Here is a 19,562-nt window from a genome sequence, read left to right as displayed (position 1 = left end):
GAGAGGCCTTATTCCCAGCTAAGTATAAAAAATAATTTGTGTTAGATTTAAAATCAGCCTGACGAGTGCAGCAGTAAGCCATGCTTTTTTTGTCCTTTGTTGCACCATACAGTATAGGCTGGGAAACACCTTGTACGTTGTACAGTAGTCCTATGTGGCTGTTTGTGTGATGAGCACTGACATAACAAAATCTCCAAATGCCTTTAGTTCTCATGTCCCATGATGACTGTAATATTGTTGCATATTTTCAATTGAACAGATTGTAGACACCTTCTTTGCTGAATGTATGGTCAATATTTAGGAGCAGTCTTCTGAGTAGACCAACAGTCCCAACCTTACAATCAGAACTGGTGCATATCTCAGGATATGGGTCAGAACACAGAAACCTGATGTGTACATGGCACATTGTTCTTTATTGTCTAAGCAAACACAAATTGTACATGTATAGTTGAACTACTACATTATGTACCCTTGCAGGACGTAAGTTTGGCTTATTGAGCCTATATGGGAATTTGAAATTGTTGGGTTTAATTGTTTCATACGTGTTTTATATGGTTGGTTTTATCAATGTAGTGCTAGGGTCTAAAGTGTTACATTAGCCATTACTGAAATGTACACTGTATGACCAAAAGTATGTGGACACCTGCTCGTCGAACATTTCATTCCAAAATCATGGGCATTAATATGGAGTTGGTCCCCCATTTGCTGCTATAACAGCCTCCACTCTTCATGGAAAGCTTTCCACTAGATGTTGGAATATTGCTGCGGGGACATGCTTCCCTTCAGTCACAAGAGAATTAGTGAGGTTGGGCATCGATGTTGGGCGATTAGGCCTGACTCGCAGTCGGTGTTCCAATTCATCCCAAAGGTGTTCAATGGGGTTGAGGTCAGGGCTCTGCAGGTCAGTCAAGTTCTTCCACACTGAGTTCGACAAACCATTTCTGTACAGACCTCGCTTTGTGCACGGGGGCATTGTCATGCTGAAACAGGAAAGGGCCTTCTCCAAACTGTTGCCACAAAGTTGGAAGCACAGAATCATCTAGAATGTCATTATATGCTATAGCATTAAGATTTCCCTTCACTGGAACTAAGGGGCCTAGCCCAAACCATTGTTCCTCCTCCACCAAACTTTACAGTTGTCCCTATGCATTCGGGCAGGTAGCATTCTCCTGGCATCCGCCAAACTCAGATTAGTCTGTCGGACTGCTAGATGGTGAAGTGTGATTCATTACTCCAGAGAACGTGTTTCCACTGCTCCAGAGTCCAATAGCGGCGAGCTTTACACCACTCCAACCGACGCTTGGCATTGCGCATGGTGATCTTAGGCTTGTGTGCGGCTGCTCGGCCATGGAAACCCATTTCATGAAGCTCCCGATGAACAGTTCTTATGACGTTGCTTCCAGAGGCAGTTTGGAACTTGGTAGTGAGTGTTGAGTCCAAGGACAGGCAATCTTTACACGCTTCAGCACTCGGCGGTCCCGTTCTGTGAGCTTGTGTGACTTCCCACTTCGTGGCTGAGCCATTGTTGCTCCTAGACGTTTCCACTTCACAATAGTAGCACTTACAGTTGACGGGGCAGCTCTAGCAGGGCAGAAGTTTTACGAACTGACTTGTTGGAAAGGTGGCATCCTATGACGGTGCTACGTTGAAAGTCACTGAGCTCCTCAGTTAGGCCATTCTACAAATTTGAAGGGGTGTTCACATACTTTTGTATGTATTGTGTATCTTCCATTGCTTTGTCACCCTAACGTTCAGCGCTTGTCTGTAGTGGGTGGTATTCCCTGTGTTCTAGAGAGGCAGAGGTAGGTCATCATCCCCAGTCAAGGTGGCCATGGAGGAAAGTACTGTCTTTGATGACCATTGACCTCATTGTATTTTCATACACATTACATAATGATGACGCCTGCTGTTTTTAAAATGATTTATTTCCCTGCATCTATATTTTTTCAATGCATACCTCTGTGCATTGTAAAATATGATGTTATTTGTATGTAAACTATTAGTAAAACATTGCATTCATGGGGATTCGGGGTATACTGTTGTTTGAAAATAATGAATGTACACTGTAATTGGTGTTGGGGGAAAGTGAAATAAAATGGTGGATTGCCTTCAGCTTGAGTCTGTGTTGTCCTCTAGAGATGTATCATGTTTAATTATACATATTACAAAATGTTTGATCTGTATGTAATTGTACCCACCTCATACAGTCTACTCTACATTATCCTGTGCTTAAGTAACAAGTTGAAGATGGATCAATATCGCCTAATAACAATGATGTCTAAATAATCTGATAGACAGATAGATTGATAGATAGAAAGACATACTGTACCATGCCTTCAGAAACGATTCACACCCCCTGACATTTTCCACATTTTGTTGTGTTACAGCCTGAATTTAAAATGTATTAAATTTAGTTTTTTTGTCACTGGCCTACACACAATACCCCATCATGTCAAAGTGGAATTGTGTTTTTCTAAATGTTTACAAAATAATTACATTTGAAAAGCTGAAATTTCTTGAGTCAACAAGTATTCAACCCCTTTGATATGGCAAGCCTAAATAATTTCAGGAGAAAAAACAAACAGGCATTGAATATCCCTTTGAGCATGGTGAAGTTATTAATTACATTTTGGACGGTGTATCAATACACCCTGTAACTACAAAGATACAGGCGTCCTTCCTAACTCAGTTGCGGAGAGGAAGGAAAATGCTCAGGGATTTCACCATGAGGCCAATTAAAACAGTTACAGAGTTTAATGGCTGTGATAGGAGAAAACTGAGGATGGATCAACAACATTGTAGTTACTCCACAATAGTAACTTAATTGACAGAGTGAAAATAAGGAAGTCTGTACAAAATATTCCAAAACATGCATCCTGTTTGCAACAAGGCACTAAAGTAAAACTGCAAAAAATGTGGCAAAGCAATTCACTTTTTGTCCTGAATACAAAGTGTTATGTTTGGGGCAAATCCAATACAACACATTACTGAGTACCACTCACCAAAATGTCAAGCATAGTGGTGGCTGCCTCATGTTATGGGTATACTTGTAATTGTTAAAGGACTGGGGAGTTTTTCAGAAGACACGGAATGGAGCCAAGCACAGGCAAAATCCTAGAGGAAAACATGGTTCAGTGTGCTTTCCACCAGACACTGAGAGATGAATTCACCTTTCAGCAGGACAATAGCCTAAAACACAAGGCCAAATCTACATTGGAGTTGCTTACCAAGAAGACAGTGAATGTTCCTGAGTGGCTGGGTTAAAGTTTTGCCTTAAATCTACTTGAAAATCTATGCCAAGACATGAAAATGGTTGTGTAGCAATGATCAACAACCAATTTGACAGAGTTTTGAAGACTTTTGAAATGAATAAGGGGCAAATGTTGCACAATCCATGTGTGGAAAGCTCTTAGAGACCTACCCAGAAAGACTCACATCTGTAATCCCTGCTAAAGGTGCCTCTACAAAGTATTTACTCAGGGGTGTGAATACTTATGTCAGTTGTAAAAGCATGTTTTCACTTTGTCATTATAAGGTATTGTGTGTAAATGGGTGAGAAAAAATCTATTTAATCCATTTAGAATTCAGGCTGTAACACAACAAAATGTGGAATAATTCAAGGGGTATGAATAATTTTTTAAGGCACTGTAGACATACTGAAAATATATATATAAACGCAACATGGAATAGTTTCAAAGACTTTGCTGAGTTACAGTTCATATAAGGAAATCAGTCAATTTAAACAAATTAATTAGGCCCTAATCTATGGATTTCACGACTGGGAATACAGATATGCATCTGTTGGTCACAGATACCGTTTTAAAAAAGGTAGGGGCGTGGATAAGAAAACCAGCCTGTTGCTGGTTTGCCTCATGCAGCGCGACGCAGCTCCTCTGCATGTAGTTGATCAGAGGCTGTTGATTGTGGCCTGTGGAATGTTGTCCCACTCCTCTTCAGTGGTTGTGCGAAGTTGCTGGATATTGGCAGGAACTGGAACACGCTGTTGTACACGTCAATCCAAAGCATCCAAAGCATGCTCAAAGGGTGACATGTCTGGTGAGTGGGCAGGCCATGGAAGAACTGGGACATTTTCAGCTTCCAGAAATTGTCTACAGATCCTTGCGATATTGGGCCGTGCATTATCTTGCTGAAACATGAGATGATTGTGGCGGATGAATAGCACGACAATGGGCCTCAGGATCTTGTCACCGTATCTCTGTGCATTCAAATTGCCATCGATAAAATGCAGTTGTGTTAGTTATCAGTAGCTTATGCCTGACTTTACCATAACCCCACCGCCACCATGGGGCTCTCTGTTCACAACGTTGACATCAGCACACCACTCGCCCACACGACACTATACACCTGGTCTGCAGTTGTGAGGCCGGTTGGAACATTTCTGGAATCCTTTATTTCAGCTCATGAAACATGGAACCAACACTTATCTGTTGCGTTTATATTTTTGTTCAGTGTAGATAGAAAAGTGATTATCTGACAGTTACATTCGTCACAATGAAAGTCATCTAGGTTACATGGGGAAATCATTAATTGTGCAAAAGATAAGCGGGACATTACTTCAAAGAGAAACATTTGCTCTGTCGAAAATATAATTTCTCTATTCGAAATGACAGCCCTCTACTGTGATTGGCTGGAGATGTCTTCTTAGCGCTGAATGGTCACTCACAGACTCGCCCTCTTAGTCTCCAGTAAGTTTCATTATGAAAATGTGAGGTGTGTTTAGCAATACTTCTTTCTTTGAAATATTAACAAGTACAATTTGCAGTTTCACAGTGTAAATATTAAGATTAAATTATGTAATTTCTGTTTAGATAAAATACTGTAAATTACTGTGACAATTTAGACGCAAGTGTGGTAATATAATGAATGTGGCCTCCCTATGGAATATTGGTACGGGCCGAATCCTCTGAACTCGCTATACGTGCAACCAGTAGGCTACATTCTCAAGATATCAAACAGCTTCAATGTTTCTAATCAGTTTTGATACATTGTATCGGTTGCCTGAAGTGGTCTTATAAGGGTGTGTTGTTATTAGATTGTCCTTTTTCTCTCTACATATTTTCCATTGGAACATGCTGCGTGTGAGATCAGCATTCTATCTGTCTTGGAGGGGGTACGTATTTTCACATGAACATACACGAGACTAACTCACCTTAGTTTTGACTTTTCGTAACCAAGCTAATGTAATTTGCATTATTTTGGTAGCTGATAGTCAATGTTTGACTTATGATTGTTGCTCTACCTAACGTTTTTTGCCACACTATAGTTAGAACTGTCCAAGTAGAACAACAACAAAAAATTAGCTGCTGCAATGCTAAATGTTTTTTATTTTATTTAACCTTTATTTAGCTAGGTGTTATGTAATGATTTCCCTGCCAGCCACCAGACCCTTTCAATGTCAAGGGCAAGTTAAATAGGTTTAAATAAGTTATTTATGATTTTGTGTTTTCTGATTAAATCAGAACGTGAATGATACACCCTGGGCACATAGAGCTGTAACGAGAACTCCTCTTTTTATCTATTCTATTATAGCGTCTGTGACAGCATGGGCAGCGCCATTGAGGCTATATCTATTTTAAAGGGGTCAATTTCCTTCTTCATTGGCTGATTGCTGCACACCCATAGGAAACCCCACCCATAGGAAACTCCACCCAGTTGACTACTTAAAAATGGTGGAAGCCCTCCATGGCGATGGCAATGTTCATGCTAAAATTGTTATATCCATGATGAGTCCTCTATCTATCTCTATGACAGTGGACTTGGGCTAAAAACCTGAAGTAGCACTGGCAACTGGTGTTATGCAAGAAATCAAATGGACAGAAGGAACCTGTATGGGCAAGCCAGCTGAATGAATGTTTATTTATGCAGTTACCCTTGGTAAAACATTATAGCCATATTTTGAATCTCTATAGAGGTCTATTTTTTTTTTTTTTTTTTTTTTCACCTTTATTTAACCAGGTAGGCTAGTTGAGAACAAGTTCTCATTTGCAACTGCGACTGGCCAAGATAAAGCATAGCAGTGTGAACAGACAACAACACAGAGTTACACATGGAGTAAACAATAAACAAGTCAATAACATGGTAGAAAAAAGAGAATCTATATACAATGTGTGCAAAAGGCATGAGGAGGTAGGCAATAAATCGAATAATTACAATTTAGCAGATTAACACTGGAGTGATAAATCATCAGATGATCATGTGCAAGTAGAGATACTGGTGTGCAAAAGAGCAGAAAAGTAAATAAATAAAAGCAGTATGGGAGTGAGGTAGGTAAATTGGGTGGGCTATATACCGATGGACTATGTACAGCTGCAGCGATCGGTTAGCTGCTCAGATAGCAGATGTTTAAAGTTGTTGAGGGAGATAAAAGTCTCCAACTTCAGAGATTTTTGCAATTTGTTCCAGTCACAGGCAGCAGAGAACTGGAAGGAAAGGCGGCCAAATGAGGTTTTAGCTTTAGGGATGATCAGTGAGATACACCTGCTGGAGCGCGTGCTACGGGTGGGTGTAGCCATCGTGACCAGTGAACTGAGATAAGGCGTCACTTTACCTAGCATAGCCTTGTAGATGACCTGGAGCCAGTGGGTCTGACGACGAACATGTAGCGAGGGCCAGCCGACTAGGGCATACAGGTCGCAGTGGTGGGTCGTATAAGGTGCTTTAGTAACAAAACGGATGGCACTGTGATAAACTGCATCCAGTTTGCTGAGTAGAGTATTGGAAGCTATTTTGTAGATGACATCACCGAAGTCGAGGATCGGTAGGATAGTCAGTTTTACTAGGGTAAGTTTGGCGGCGTGAGTGAAGGAGGCTTTGTTGCGAAATAGAAAGCCGACTCTAGATTTGATTTTGGATTGGAGATGTTTGATATGAGTCTGGAAGGAGAGTTTGCAGTCTAGCCAGACACCTAGGTACTTATAGATGTCCACATATTCTAGGTCGGAACCGTCCAGGGTGGTGATGCTAGTCGGGCGTGCGGGTGCAGGCAGCGAACGGTTGAAAAGCATGCATTTGGTTTTACTAGCGTTTAAGAGCAGTTGGAGGCCACGGAAGGAGTGTTGTATGGCATTGAAGCTCGTTTGGAGGTTAGATAGCACAGTGTCCAAGGAAGGGCCAGAAGTATACAGAATGGTGTCGTCTGCGTAGAGGTGGATCAGGGAATCGCCCGCAGCAAGAGCAACATCATTGATATATACAGAGAAAAGAGTCGGCCCGAGAATTGAACCCTGTGGTACCCCCATAGAGACTGCCAGAGGACCGGACAACATGCCCTCCGATTTGACACACTGAACTCTGTCTGCAAAGTAGTTGGTGAACCAGGCAAGGCAGTCATTAGAAAAACCGAGGCTACTGAGTCTGCCGATAAGAATATGGTGATTGACAGAGTCGAAAGTCTTGGCCAGGTCGATGAAGACGGCTGCACAGTACTGTCTTTTATCGATGGCGGTTATGATATCGTTTAGTACCTTGAGCGTGGCTGAAGTGCACCCGTGACCGGCTCGGAAACCGGGTTGCACAGCGGAGAAGGTACGGTGGGATTCAAGATGGTCAGTGATCTGTTTGTTGACTTGGCTTTCGAAGACCTTAGATAGGCAGGGCAGGATGGATATAGGTCTGTAACAGTTTGGGTCCAGGGTGTCTCCCCCTTTGAAGAGGGGGATGACCGCGGCAGCTTTCCAATCCTTGGGGATCTCAGATGATACGAAGGAGAGGTTGAACAGGCTGGTAATAGGGGGTGCGACAATGGCGGCGGACAGTTTCAGAAATAAGGGGTCCAGATTGTCAAGCCCAGCTGATTTGTATGGGTCCAGGTTTTGCAGCTCTTTCAGAACATCTGCTATCTGGATTTGGGTAAAGGAGAAGCTGGGGAGGCTTGGGCGAGTAGCAGCGGGGGGGGGCGGAGCTGTTGGCCAAGGTTGGAGTCGCCAGGAGGAAGGCATGGCCAGCCGTTGAGAAATGCTTGTTGAAGTTTTCGATTATCACGGATTTATCGGTGGTGACCGTGTTACCTAGCCTCAGTGCAGTGGGCAGCTGGGAGGAGGTGCTCTTGTTCTCCATGGACTTTACAGTATCCCAGAACTTTTTGGTGTTAGAGCTACAGGATGCAAATTTCTGCTTGAAAAAGCTGGCCTTTGCTTTCCTGACTGACTGCGTGTATTGGTTCCTGACTTCCCTGAACAGTTGCATATCGCGGGGACTCTTCGATGCTATTGCAGTTCACCACAGGATGTTTTTGTGCTGGTCGAGGGCAGTCAGGTCTGGAGTGAACCAAGGGCTACATCTGTTCTTAGTTCTGCATTTGTTGAACGGAGCATGCTTGTCTAATATGGTGAGGAAGTAACTTTTAAAGAATGACCAGGCATCCTCAACTGACGGGATGAGGTCAATATCCTTCCAGGGTACCCGGGCCAGGTCGATTAGAAAGGCCTGCTCGCAGAAGTGTTTTAGGGAGCGTTTGACAGTGATGAGGGGTGGTCGTTTGACCGCGGACCCGTAGCGGATACAGGCAATGAGGCAGTGATCGCTGAGATCTTGATTGAAGACAGCAGAGGTGTATTTGGAGGGCAAGTTGGTCAGGATAATGTCTATTAGGGTGCTCATGTTTACGGATTTAGGGTTGTACCTGGTGGGTTCCTTGATGATTTGTGTGAGATTGAGGACATCAAGCTTAGATTGTAGGACTGCCGGGGTGTTAAGCATATCCCAGTTTAGGTCACCTAACAGAACAAACTCTGAAGCTAGATGGGGGGCGATCAATTCACAGATGGTGTCCAGGGCACAGCTGGGAGCTGAGGGGGGTAGGTAGCAGGCGGCAACAGTGAGAGACTTATTTCTGGAGAGATTAATTTTTAAAATTAGAAGTTCGAACTGTTTGGGCATAGACCTGGAAAGTATGACAGAACTTTGCAGGCTATCTCTGCAGTAGATTGCAACTCCTCCCCCTTTGGCAGTTCTATCTTGACGGAAAGTGTTATAGTTGGGTATGGAAATCTCAGAATTTTTGGTGGCCTTCCTAAGCCAGGATTCAGACACGGCAAGGACATCAGGGTTGGCAGAGTGTGCTAAAGCGGCGAGTAAGACAAACTTAGGGAGGAGGCTTCTGATGTTGACATGCATGAGACCAAGGCTTTTTCGATCACAGAAGTCAACAAATGAGGGTGCCTGGGGACATGCAGGGCCTGGGTTTACCTCCACATCACCCGAGGAACAGAGGAGTAGTAGGATGAGGGTGCGGCTAAAGGCTACCAAAACTGGTCGCCTAGAGCGTTGGGGACAAGGAATAAAAGGAGCAGATTTATGGGCGTGGTAGAATAGATTCTGGGCATAATGTGCAGACAGGGGTATGGTGGGGCACGGGTACAGTGGAGGCAAGCCCAGGCACTGGGTGATGATAAGAGAGGTTGTATCTCTGGACATGCTGGTCACAATGGGTGAGGTCACCGCATGTGTGGGAGGTGGGACAAAGGAGGTATCAGAGGTACGGGGAGTGGAACTACGGGCAAACCAAAACAATGATAACTAGCCTGAACAACAGTATACAAGGCATATTGATATTTGAGAGAGACATACAGTTGACTATTGACATACTATTGACTTTTCTGTTGGGTGAGGAAGATCAATAAACAGTATGAAGGCTGTGTTGTACACCAGGTCACCCATTGACAGAGAAGCATCTGTGTAGATGTGGGAAGGCAGTTGACTAATCATATTTCATCGGTTCCATGTGTTGGGGGAGTTGAGGGTGTTTTTTAATATTTGAATACGAGCCCCTGTCTACCCAGTTAGACACTCTGACCTTCACTGACTATTTAAACTAGAGCAGTTAATCATTTTTGAGGCAGTGCATGCACGATCACCAGAAGTTTGGCCGTTTTCTAACTTTTCCACAAAGAAATTACACAGACAGCCGTGTTCACCCCGACACACAGAGAATAGTGAAATATCAAATAAGCATGAATTGCTTATTGCAATTGCTTGCTGCTGTTAGGTGTGTCTTGCTTTTTATAGTTTTTACAGATGCAAAATGGTCCCATCTTTTATGCATGACTAAGCCTTTATGCTATAACAACTGGTCATAACAGAATAACTGATTGTGAGATTACTTCAAGTTACTTATTCCAGCTGACAGAAGACTGCAGCTTGCCAAAATCTAGCAGGGAAGAGGCAGGACAGAACCAACTCTGAGGTGCACCTGTATAAAAAGAGTTCAATATCGCACCAAGACCACAATCTACATGGCCAGTAAAGTCTTATTCAGGTCAACAGAATTTGGACTTGCCTCAAAATGAACTGAATGGCATTCATTCTCTTCCATAACCACATTGTTAAGTTTCATATTATTCAAAACAAAGATGTAAAAGAGCAGAACATGTTATGGGGGGTGAAGTGAATGAATGGCCGGTAGGCTACCTCAGGTAAAAGGGCTGTAATACACTGATGAACAAATGCTTCACTTTGCACCATGAGGCTGAGTCTCATGTTTTGGGATATAATGTATGTTGGGGATGTCTGCTGCCGCATATATGTCCGTCTTCACTTAGTGTGCATCGGTCTATCCTAATGTGTGTCTCTCTGTGCAGGTTCAGGACCTTCCCCTATGCAGCTGTTGAGGTGAAGAATGAGCCCATCCTGGGATTCAACGAGGGCAGTCTAGAGAGGGCTGAGCTGCAGAAGGTGCGCGCACACACACAATCATACACAGCACACACTCTCAAGCAAATAACCACCGCATGCACCATTCCATATGCCCTTCATGACCTACAAGGTCATCTCTATAAAAGATGAGACTCAATAATGTTGTGTGTGTGATAGGCCCTGGATGACCTGAAGGGGAAGACAGAGGAGATTCCCTGTGTGGTTGGAGATGAACATGTGTGGACCAAAGACATCAGATACCAGCTATCGGTGAGTGGAGTCAACAGCATGTCCCTAATCTGAGCAAACTATTGCTCCATGCTGCCTGCAAATATGGGAGCCTGGAGACTGAAGCTCTCACGTTTACCCTCACACTGCTGCTCAGATACACAGCATACTGCCTAATCCAAATGGATACTTTCAAGGCCTGTCAAGTAAAACTGGAAATGACTGTAATAACGTTGTGTTATCAGCTGTGTTATTAGTTTTCTATAACATCCATCATAAACCAACATACTACCTGTGCTGGGGGCCTGCCTGTGGAGTCTAGTCCCATGTAGCTCATTTGGTAGTGCATGGTGCTTGCAATGCCAGGTTTGTGGGTTTCATTCCCGCGGGGGACCAGTATGAAAATCTATGCACTCACTAATGTAAGTCGCTCTGGATAAGGCGTCTGCTAAATTAGTCAAATGTAAATTTTGACCAATACCACACTGTCTTTAAATGTTATTTCCTGAAGGTATTATTACCTATTAATCATGGTAATTCTTTATTTTCTTTTTGATAGCCCTTCAACCACTCTCACAAACTGGCCAAGTTTTGCTATGCTGACAAGGTAAACTAAGATTACAATTTTTCTGTTTTTATTCATCAGACATTCACCAAGATTTACATAACCTGACTGGATGGTGTTGCCTCGGTATGATTGATACAGGAGCTGCTCAACAAGGCTATCTTGGCCTCTGTGGAGGCACGGAGGGAATGGGACCTGAAACCCATCCAGGACCGAGCCCAGGTCCTCTTTAAGGCTGCTGACATCATCAGTGGACCTAAGAGAGCTGAGATTCTGGCCAAAACCATGATAGGCCAGGTACAGTGAAATACTATATTTAGTCTACATGTTGTTTTAATAATCTTATAATTGTATGGCTGAATATCAAGTGGATATTCATCCCCTAAGCGCTCTTTTTTTGTTGTTGACTGGGAACATTCTCATTTACAGCAATGACCTGGGGAATAGTTAAATAAAGGTTACAGGGGAGAGGAGGGTGGATGAATGAGCCAATTGAATGAGCACATTTTTTCCTGAATTATTTTCTAGGGTAAAACAGTTGTGCAGGCAGAGATTGATGCAGCTGCAGAGCTAATAGACTTCTTCCGGTTCAATGCGAAGCACGCTGTTGAACTGGAGAGCCAGCAGCCCCTGGACAGTGATGGTAGCACCAACACCATGCTCTACCGTGGGCTGGAGGTGAGCACTCTCTGGTCCTAGCATCATCTAAACTTGATAATAGTCACAGATAAAAGCCTGTATACTTGGGGATATGTTAGGATGGATTTTCTAGAACTCATATTTTCCAGGAGTTGTTGTTGTCAACACCTTTATTTCCCCTTTAACTACAGGGTTTCATAGCTGCTGTTGCCCCATTTAACTTCACTGCAATTGGTGGAAACCTGGCAGGTACACCTGCTCTCATGGTAAGTGTTCCACTACAAACAACAATACCCAATTGTCCTTATAGTTCTAATACATTTCACATTTAGATCCTGATGTGTGGTGTTGGTTATAGTCTGAACTGGACTTTCTTTGTTTGCCTGTGTTTTTCAGGGTAATGTAGTTCTGTGGAAGCCTAGTGACACAGCCATGTCAGCTAGCTACGCTGTCTACAATGTCCTCCGGGATTCAGGGTTGCCCCCCAACATCATCCAGTTTGTGCCGGCTGATGGACCAGTATTTGGAGACACCATCACCTCCTCTGAACACCTTGCTGGCATCAACTTCACTGGCAGTGTCCCGTATGTGTTTATCTCTACATGTTAAAGCATACGTAAAACTGATTGCCACTTTTGGTACATAATACCAAATCTGTACCACACTGTTTTTAATAACTTAAATAGAAGTTAACAACCCTGGAGTCTCTTAACATCCCATTTCTGTTTCAGTACTTTCAAGCACCTGTGGAAACAGGTGGCCCAGAACCTGGATGTCTACAAGAATTTTCCTCGGGTGGCAGGAGGTGGGTTGGACCAATAGCCTGTAAACCATAGAGATAAATGCTGTACACCACCACACTGTCAAGTTATTAAACATATTGAATATTAAACATGAGAATATTGACTTCATACTCATCTTATATCTACACTCCCCTCCAAATCTATTTGGACAGTGAAGCTCAAATTTGTACATTTGGCTCTATACTGCAGTATTTTGGATTTGAGATCAAATGTTTCATTAGGCGACAATACAGAATGTCACATTTTATTTGAGGGTATTTTCATACATATCTGTTTTACCGTTTCTAAATGAAATCACTTTATGTATCTAGTCCCCCCATTGAAGTTTTTTTTTCCCATTAGTATTTTTACAAATTCACTTATAGTGTATTAAAGTTGTCAAAAGTTTTGTCCCATATTACTAGCATGCAATGACTACATCAAGCTTGTGACTCTACAAACTTGTTGGATGCATTTGTAGTTTGTTTTGGTTGTGTTTAAGATTATGTTTTGCCAATAGGATCTAAATGGTGAATAATGTATTGTCATTTTGGAGTCACTTTTATTGTAAATAATAATATAATATGTTTCTGAACACTTCTACATTAATGTGGATGCTACCATGGATAATCATGAATGATGAGAGGTTAGCATTTTTTTTGGGGGGGGGGGGGGGTGTTGTGATCTTTGTTCCTCTGTAATTTTCTCTCTCATCATTATTCACTATTCATTCATAATTATTCGTAATTTTTTATTTACAATAAAAGTTACTCCAAAATGATACTACGTTATTCACCATTCAGTTCCTATTGGGCAAAACATAATTAGAAAAACAACCAAAACAAATTGCAAATGCATCCAACAAGTTTATAGAGTCACAAGCTTGATGTAGTCATGGCGTGCTGTGAAATATGGGAACAAATACAGAACTTTTGAGTATTTTAATACACTATAAGTGAATTTGTCAAAGTATTTATGAAAAAAAATTCTTATTCAAATGTGGGGACTAGATACATGAAGTGCTTTCATTTTTAAATGGTAGGACAGATACTGTATGTTTGAAAATACCTTCAAATAAAAGGTGACATTCAGTACTCTTGTCTCATTCAAAACTTTTGATCTCAAATCCAAAAAGCTGGAGAATAGAGCCACATTTGCTAATTTTAACTTCACTGTCCAAATAAATACGGAGGGGAGTGTATATCAGTTTTTGAAAACTGCCTCACCGACATCCTCCTCTGCCAAACCTTTCAGAATGCGGCGGTAAGAACTTCCATTTTGTGCACAAGTCAGCAGATGTGCAGAGTGTCGTGACTGGGACCATCCGCTCAGCGTTTGAGTATGGAGGGCAGAAGTGCTCGGCCTGCTCCAGGATGTATGTACCAGACTCTCTGTGGCCCCAGATCAAACAGGGGCTCCTGGACATCCACAAGCAGCTCAAAGTGGGAGACGTGAGTGTACAACTGACCTTAGCTTCTAGGACTGTTTCATCAGTCACTTTGGCACTATGGTTATTTTGGTGGGAATAGTTACAGCCAGTTGACGTGTGCTCCAATAGGAGATATTTGAAAGTGTTGAAGTTTATACTGTAGTTGATAATTTGATGTCAGGTTGTTGTAACGGTCTCCATGATTCCCCTGTCCAGCCTGTGGAGGACTGGAGTACATTCTTCTCTGCTGTGATTGATGACAAGGTACAGTACTGTGAGATTTGCCACTCTGGATGCTTGATCAGAAGCAGCTATATTACTTCTGATCAAGAGTTATTTTATTTTCAAGATTATTTTACTTTTAGTGACTCTTTATATATTATTTATTTTTGTCTCAGTCCTTTGCTCGTATTAAGAAGTGGTTGGACCATGCCAAGTCTTCCCCTAAGTTGAACATTATTGCTGGGGGCCACTGTGATGACAAGAAGGGTTACTTTGTGGAGCCCACCATCATTGAGAGCACAGACCCACAAGAAGCCATCATGGCCGAGGTAAGACTCGATATTCTTGATAAGTAGTTATGTAGTTATAGATCACCTCTTTACTCACCACTGTTATTAGCCTATGGAACTTCGTACTGTGATTCCAGTTTTAACCATGTATGTTCTCACTTCTTTAAACCAACCTGCAAGAGTTATACCAGACATGCATACATGTCATAATCACATGAGAGACAATCAGTTGGGTCTGAATTGCTGTAACTGACTTTATTCTAGCCGGTTAGATATGGTTGTTTTATGAAGAAAAGAAGCAGGATTCTTTTTTCAGTTTTAACTGATGCCTGCGATCAGGCTCAGGGCCAAGTGCTTGGTTTACTCACATAAACATGTATACAGGGATATATGGAATGGACACCATGTTTGTTTAACTAAAGCCATGCTTCACACACTGTAAACCCCAAGGCATTTTTAACTCAAAAACGTCTAGTAAGTTGAACTCAAAGTCAATGAAAAGTCATTATTAATTAAAATGTTTGTGGTACTCACTCAAAACTAAATGAGTTATCAAATCAACATTTTTTTTTTTAAATTAATGATAACAAATTAACTTTTTCCCAGCATGCTCTACTGTAGGTTGGTTTTATTTTTATATCTGTGTTTTTGCATGTACATTGAGTGATTGATTAATCTTATGCTACACAAAGATAAATAACTAAACAAATCAAATCATTTAGTTAGATTTCTTGCACCTGTTACTGAAATAGTTGTTCCAGATTAAATGGTTTATGTAGTCTCCTCAAACTGTTTCTAACCCTGGCAGTCACTAAGAATGCAGGATGCGGGTGAATAAACATTTCAACTGTTGGATATCCTAACTCTGGCTGGATTCCAATAGGAATTACACATCACCTTGGATGCCAACATAATGTGATTTGCGGTTAGGTTTGCAAAATTCTGGTACATTTCCCAGGTTTTCCAGAAATCCGGTTTGGAAGACTCCTGGATATCCTTCAACCAGGATTATTTTTTTTAAATCTGTGAATAAAGGGGAAATTACTGGAATTTTGCACCACACTTTCAGGCCTGATGTGGCTTGTAAACCATGAGTTTTAGGCCACTGCGTTAGGGTAAAGCTAGGCCTCAAAATTAGGCCTTATGAGATATGTATTGTCATAAAGAGTTATTTATAATGATAATATTTGCCTAGGAACTAACTTGGTGAAAGCCACAGGACAGAAAATGAACGAATTCAACTATCAACAACAAATAGTGTCATGGGTGGTAACACTACAATTCACTCAAAGGCAAGGCACACTGGGAAATTATATTGGAGGTGTGTTCAAGCTGATACAACTCAGTTCTGGACCCCCTACAGGGTCACAGTGACTCTTTCGGTATGAGTAATGACTACAAAATCACTATAGGTAACTGTACTCAAATATATTAAGTGCAACCGGTTTCCTCAAGTTTTTAGTAATGACAGCACATTGGGGTTTACAGTGCACTCTGCTTCACAAATGGGGGGCCAGTCCTCCTTGCTTCCTTGCATTGTGATTGCTCAGTTAATATGGAACTTTATAACAACTCTGTTCTGGGTTAACTCCTGTAGGAAATCTTTGGGCCAGTTCTGTCTGTCTATGTTTACCCTGAGAACGACTACCTGGAAATTCTGCACCTGATAGACAACACATCACCATATGCCCTGACAGGAGCTGTCTTTGCTCTCGATAAGTACGTTCGGTTACTTCAGCTGGTTTGCTACAGAGTGTCAGTATTGATGAAATAAAGAACATAATACAGTTTTATATACAACTATTATGAATGCAAAGCCAACTTTGATCAGCTTATTGATAATAGATGTTGCTTCCTAACCCTTTAGTAATGTTTTTGTTCCAGGAATGTTCTGAATGAGGCAGCCAAAGCCTTGCGGAACGCTGCAGGAAATTACTATGTGAACGACAAGTCCACTGGCTCTATTGTCGCCCAGCAACCATTTGGTGGCGCCAGAGCTTCAGGTACCAATCCACAACCCACACACCAATCCACAGCTCATTGATATCCATGTGACTGCCAACAGTTCTATAAATCAGGACTTCTCATTACTCCTGGTTAGCTCTCTATGTCTGACATGGAAACTTCTGTCAAATGGGTACATCATCTTTATTGATATCAATAATACCTAAAACATGAACTTTTGTCTGCAAAGGTACTAATGACAAACCTGGTGGTCCTCACTACGTACTGCGATGGACGTCCCCACAGGTGGTCAAGGCCACCCACGTCCTGCTCCGAGAATGGAAGTACCCCTATATGGGTTAAAAAGACAGTACTCTACCCCTTCCTCACCTACCTAGGCCTCCCTCATCCAATCCTAGTTCTGTAGAGGAATCTGTAGGCGTTTTCTCCAGTCAAGACGGACAATGAAATGAAGAGAAAAATACTCTCCTTATTCATCCAAGTTTTGTCCATTTTTGCCCTTATAAGTATGCACTGAATCTATACACAAGTACGAATGTAATTATTAGCTGTTCTAAATTGAAAGTGGGAGCAACAGTGCCCCTCTGGCACTTCATGAGATCAGCAGGAGCTGCAGCTGACCCAGCCAAGTTGCCTGCTAGCTGTACAGAAGAATGACAATATGAAAACGTCCCATGGATCCACAGACATAGTAAAACTGTGTGGTCTACCATGGATTCCACAGACGTAATAATCAATCATCTGTTTTTAATCAAATGGCTGCTATGTGCTTTTTTACCATCTCAGTACAGACTGGTCCTGAGATGTAGACTACTCACTGTTAGGTTGTCTCCGCCTGTTCTGTCCTAAGGAAAGTATTCAAAGAGTTGTTAAGCATCAAATACTTTATGAGAGGAAGATGTTTTTTTTATTCATACAAAACTGACTGTATTATAAAAATTAACTGACCGTCTATCACCTTAACATCTTTTGACAAAAACAATAACACTGAGTTTCGACCATGATTATTTCATGATTCATGACAGCTAAAGTTCAAGTATCAAAATGTTTATAATTTTAAGTGTTTGTGATGGCAAAAAGAGGGAAGAATGGTTATCTTCCTTTTTTGGTGCTAAGAAAGTCCTTACTAACAGTCCTTAACCTAAACTCAGTTCCTCGCTGTGTTATGATTGATTTGCTGTATTGTCACACTAATACTCATCCTCCTGACTGTCTCTGATAAGAAAGGTGATGTACTTGACTTGTTACACTTGAGCTATGGCTGTAGGAGGACCATGTGTTTATTTATAAAGCCCTCGGCATATGTCACAAAGTGCTTATACAGAAACCCAGCCTAAAACCCCAAAGAGCAAGCAATGCAGATGTAAAGTACAGTAGCTAGGAAAAACTCCCTAGAAAGGCAGGAGCCTAGGAAGAAACCTAGAGAGGAACCAGGCTCTGAGGGGTGGCCACTCTTTTGGCTGTTCTGGGTGGAGATTTATAATAGTACATGGCCAGATCGTTCTTGAATATGTTCAAACGAGAGGGTCGAAAACAGCAGGTCCTGGACAAGGTAGCACGTCCGGTGAACAGGTCAGGGTTCCATTGCCGCATACAAACAGCAGAAACTGGATCAGCAGCACGACCAGTTAGACTGGGGACAGGGACAGCCAGGAGTCGTCATGCCAGGTAGTCCTGAGGGATGGTCCTCTGGGAGGGGGGAGAGAAAGAGAGACATTGAGACTACGCATGACAGCCTGGTCTCATAGACCAGACATAACATACTAAAAGTAAATCCGGGACACTCAAATTAGTATGATATTCTATGTTTGGTATGGTAACGTGAGAAAAAAACAAAAGTAGGGTGGTTGGTCAGGCATATAACGTAAATGTCTAGCAACCCAAAGAGTTCGAATCTCATCACAGACAACTTTCACATTTTACTTTTCAACTACCAAACCCTTAACCCTTTTTAGCTAACCCCTATCCTAGCTAACATTAGCCACCTAGCTAGAATTTGTAACATATCATACGTTTTGAAAATTCATAACATATTGTACATTTTCCAAATACATAACATATTGTACGTTTTTCAAATTCGTAACATATCATACAAAATGGGTGATGGACATCCACAAATTAATACATACCATATGAAACGTAACATACTAAATGGAGTGTCTTGGATTTCCGTTAAGAATATTACAAAATGCTCTGAGACCCGGTTGAGCATGAGGGTGCTGTTACCTTTTTACTTAAACCCCACTTTGCCATCTAATCATGTTTACCTCAGCAACCGCACACTTACTGTTCTTTTCCAATTGTGGAATATTTTACTGAACGTTTGCAAAAAATTTATGTAAGTGCTAATTGCTTCAACTTCATGTGATTGCTCAGTCTCAATCTGAATTTCATGCCATCTTTATTGTTTTGAAAACAATTTCAGGGGGATATATTTTAATAAAATGTGTTTTAATATTTTTCTGTTAAATGCTAATAGAAATGATTTGTCTTCGATTGTGCCTGTATTGGTAATAATAGAGATGGACCTTTATTAAATTTGTAATAATGGTCATTAAATTATTTCAGAAAGTATATTAACCTTTTGTGTTTAATGTCATATTTTTGTTTCTGAATGTGGCTTGCTTGAATCCATACCCTGTTGTTATTGTGACAGCTGATGGTGTTTCTCCGGTTTCTAACCCCTTCTATACATTGTAAGGTTGAGCTACATACTTCTTGTACCATTGGATTCCTCTATTTCTTCTGCGTCCATCGATACCAACTATTAATCTGTGTGATTAACTGAG

The 19,562-nt window shown here is 41.6% G+C and overlaps 1 protein-coding gene across 1 annotated transcript; it reads left to right on the top strand.

Moving 5' to 3' along the window:
• Positions 1-4,778: 4,778 nt before the first annotated feature.
• On the top strand, positions 4,779-18,399 carry LOC120065134 (delta-1-pyrroline-5-carboxylate dehydrogenase, mitochondrial-like). The gene is made up of 15 exons (XM_039015893.1): positions 4,779-5,131; positions 10,599-10,692; positions 10,831-10,923; positions 11,441-11,488; positions 11,588-11,743; positions 11,975-12,124; positions 12,277-12,351; positions 12,482-12,669; positions 12,817-12,890; positions 14,122-14,318; positions 14,513-14,560; positions 14,695-14,847; positions 16,406-16,527; positions 16,693-16,811; positions 17,003-18,399. The coding sequence occupies exons 1-15, from the start codon at positions 5,091-5,093 to the stop codon at positions 17,113-17,115; spliced, it is 1,671 nt and encodes a 556-aa protein (XP_038871821.1). The 5' UTR covers positions 4,779-5,090; the 3' UTR covers positions 17,116-18,399.
• Positions 18,400-19,562: the final 1,163 nt, after the last annotated feature.

Source organism: Salvelinus namaycush, chromosome 20 (genome assembly GCF_016432855.1).
Source record: "Salvelinus namaycush isolate Seneca chromosome 20, SaNama_1.0, whole genome shotgun sequence".
Classification (NCBI taxonomy): Eukaryota; Metazoa; Chordata; class Actinopteri; order Salmoniformes; family Salmonidae; genus Salvelinus; species Salvelinus namaycush.
This window is presented reverse-complemented; position numbering and strand designations above follow the sequence as displayed.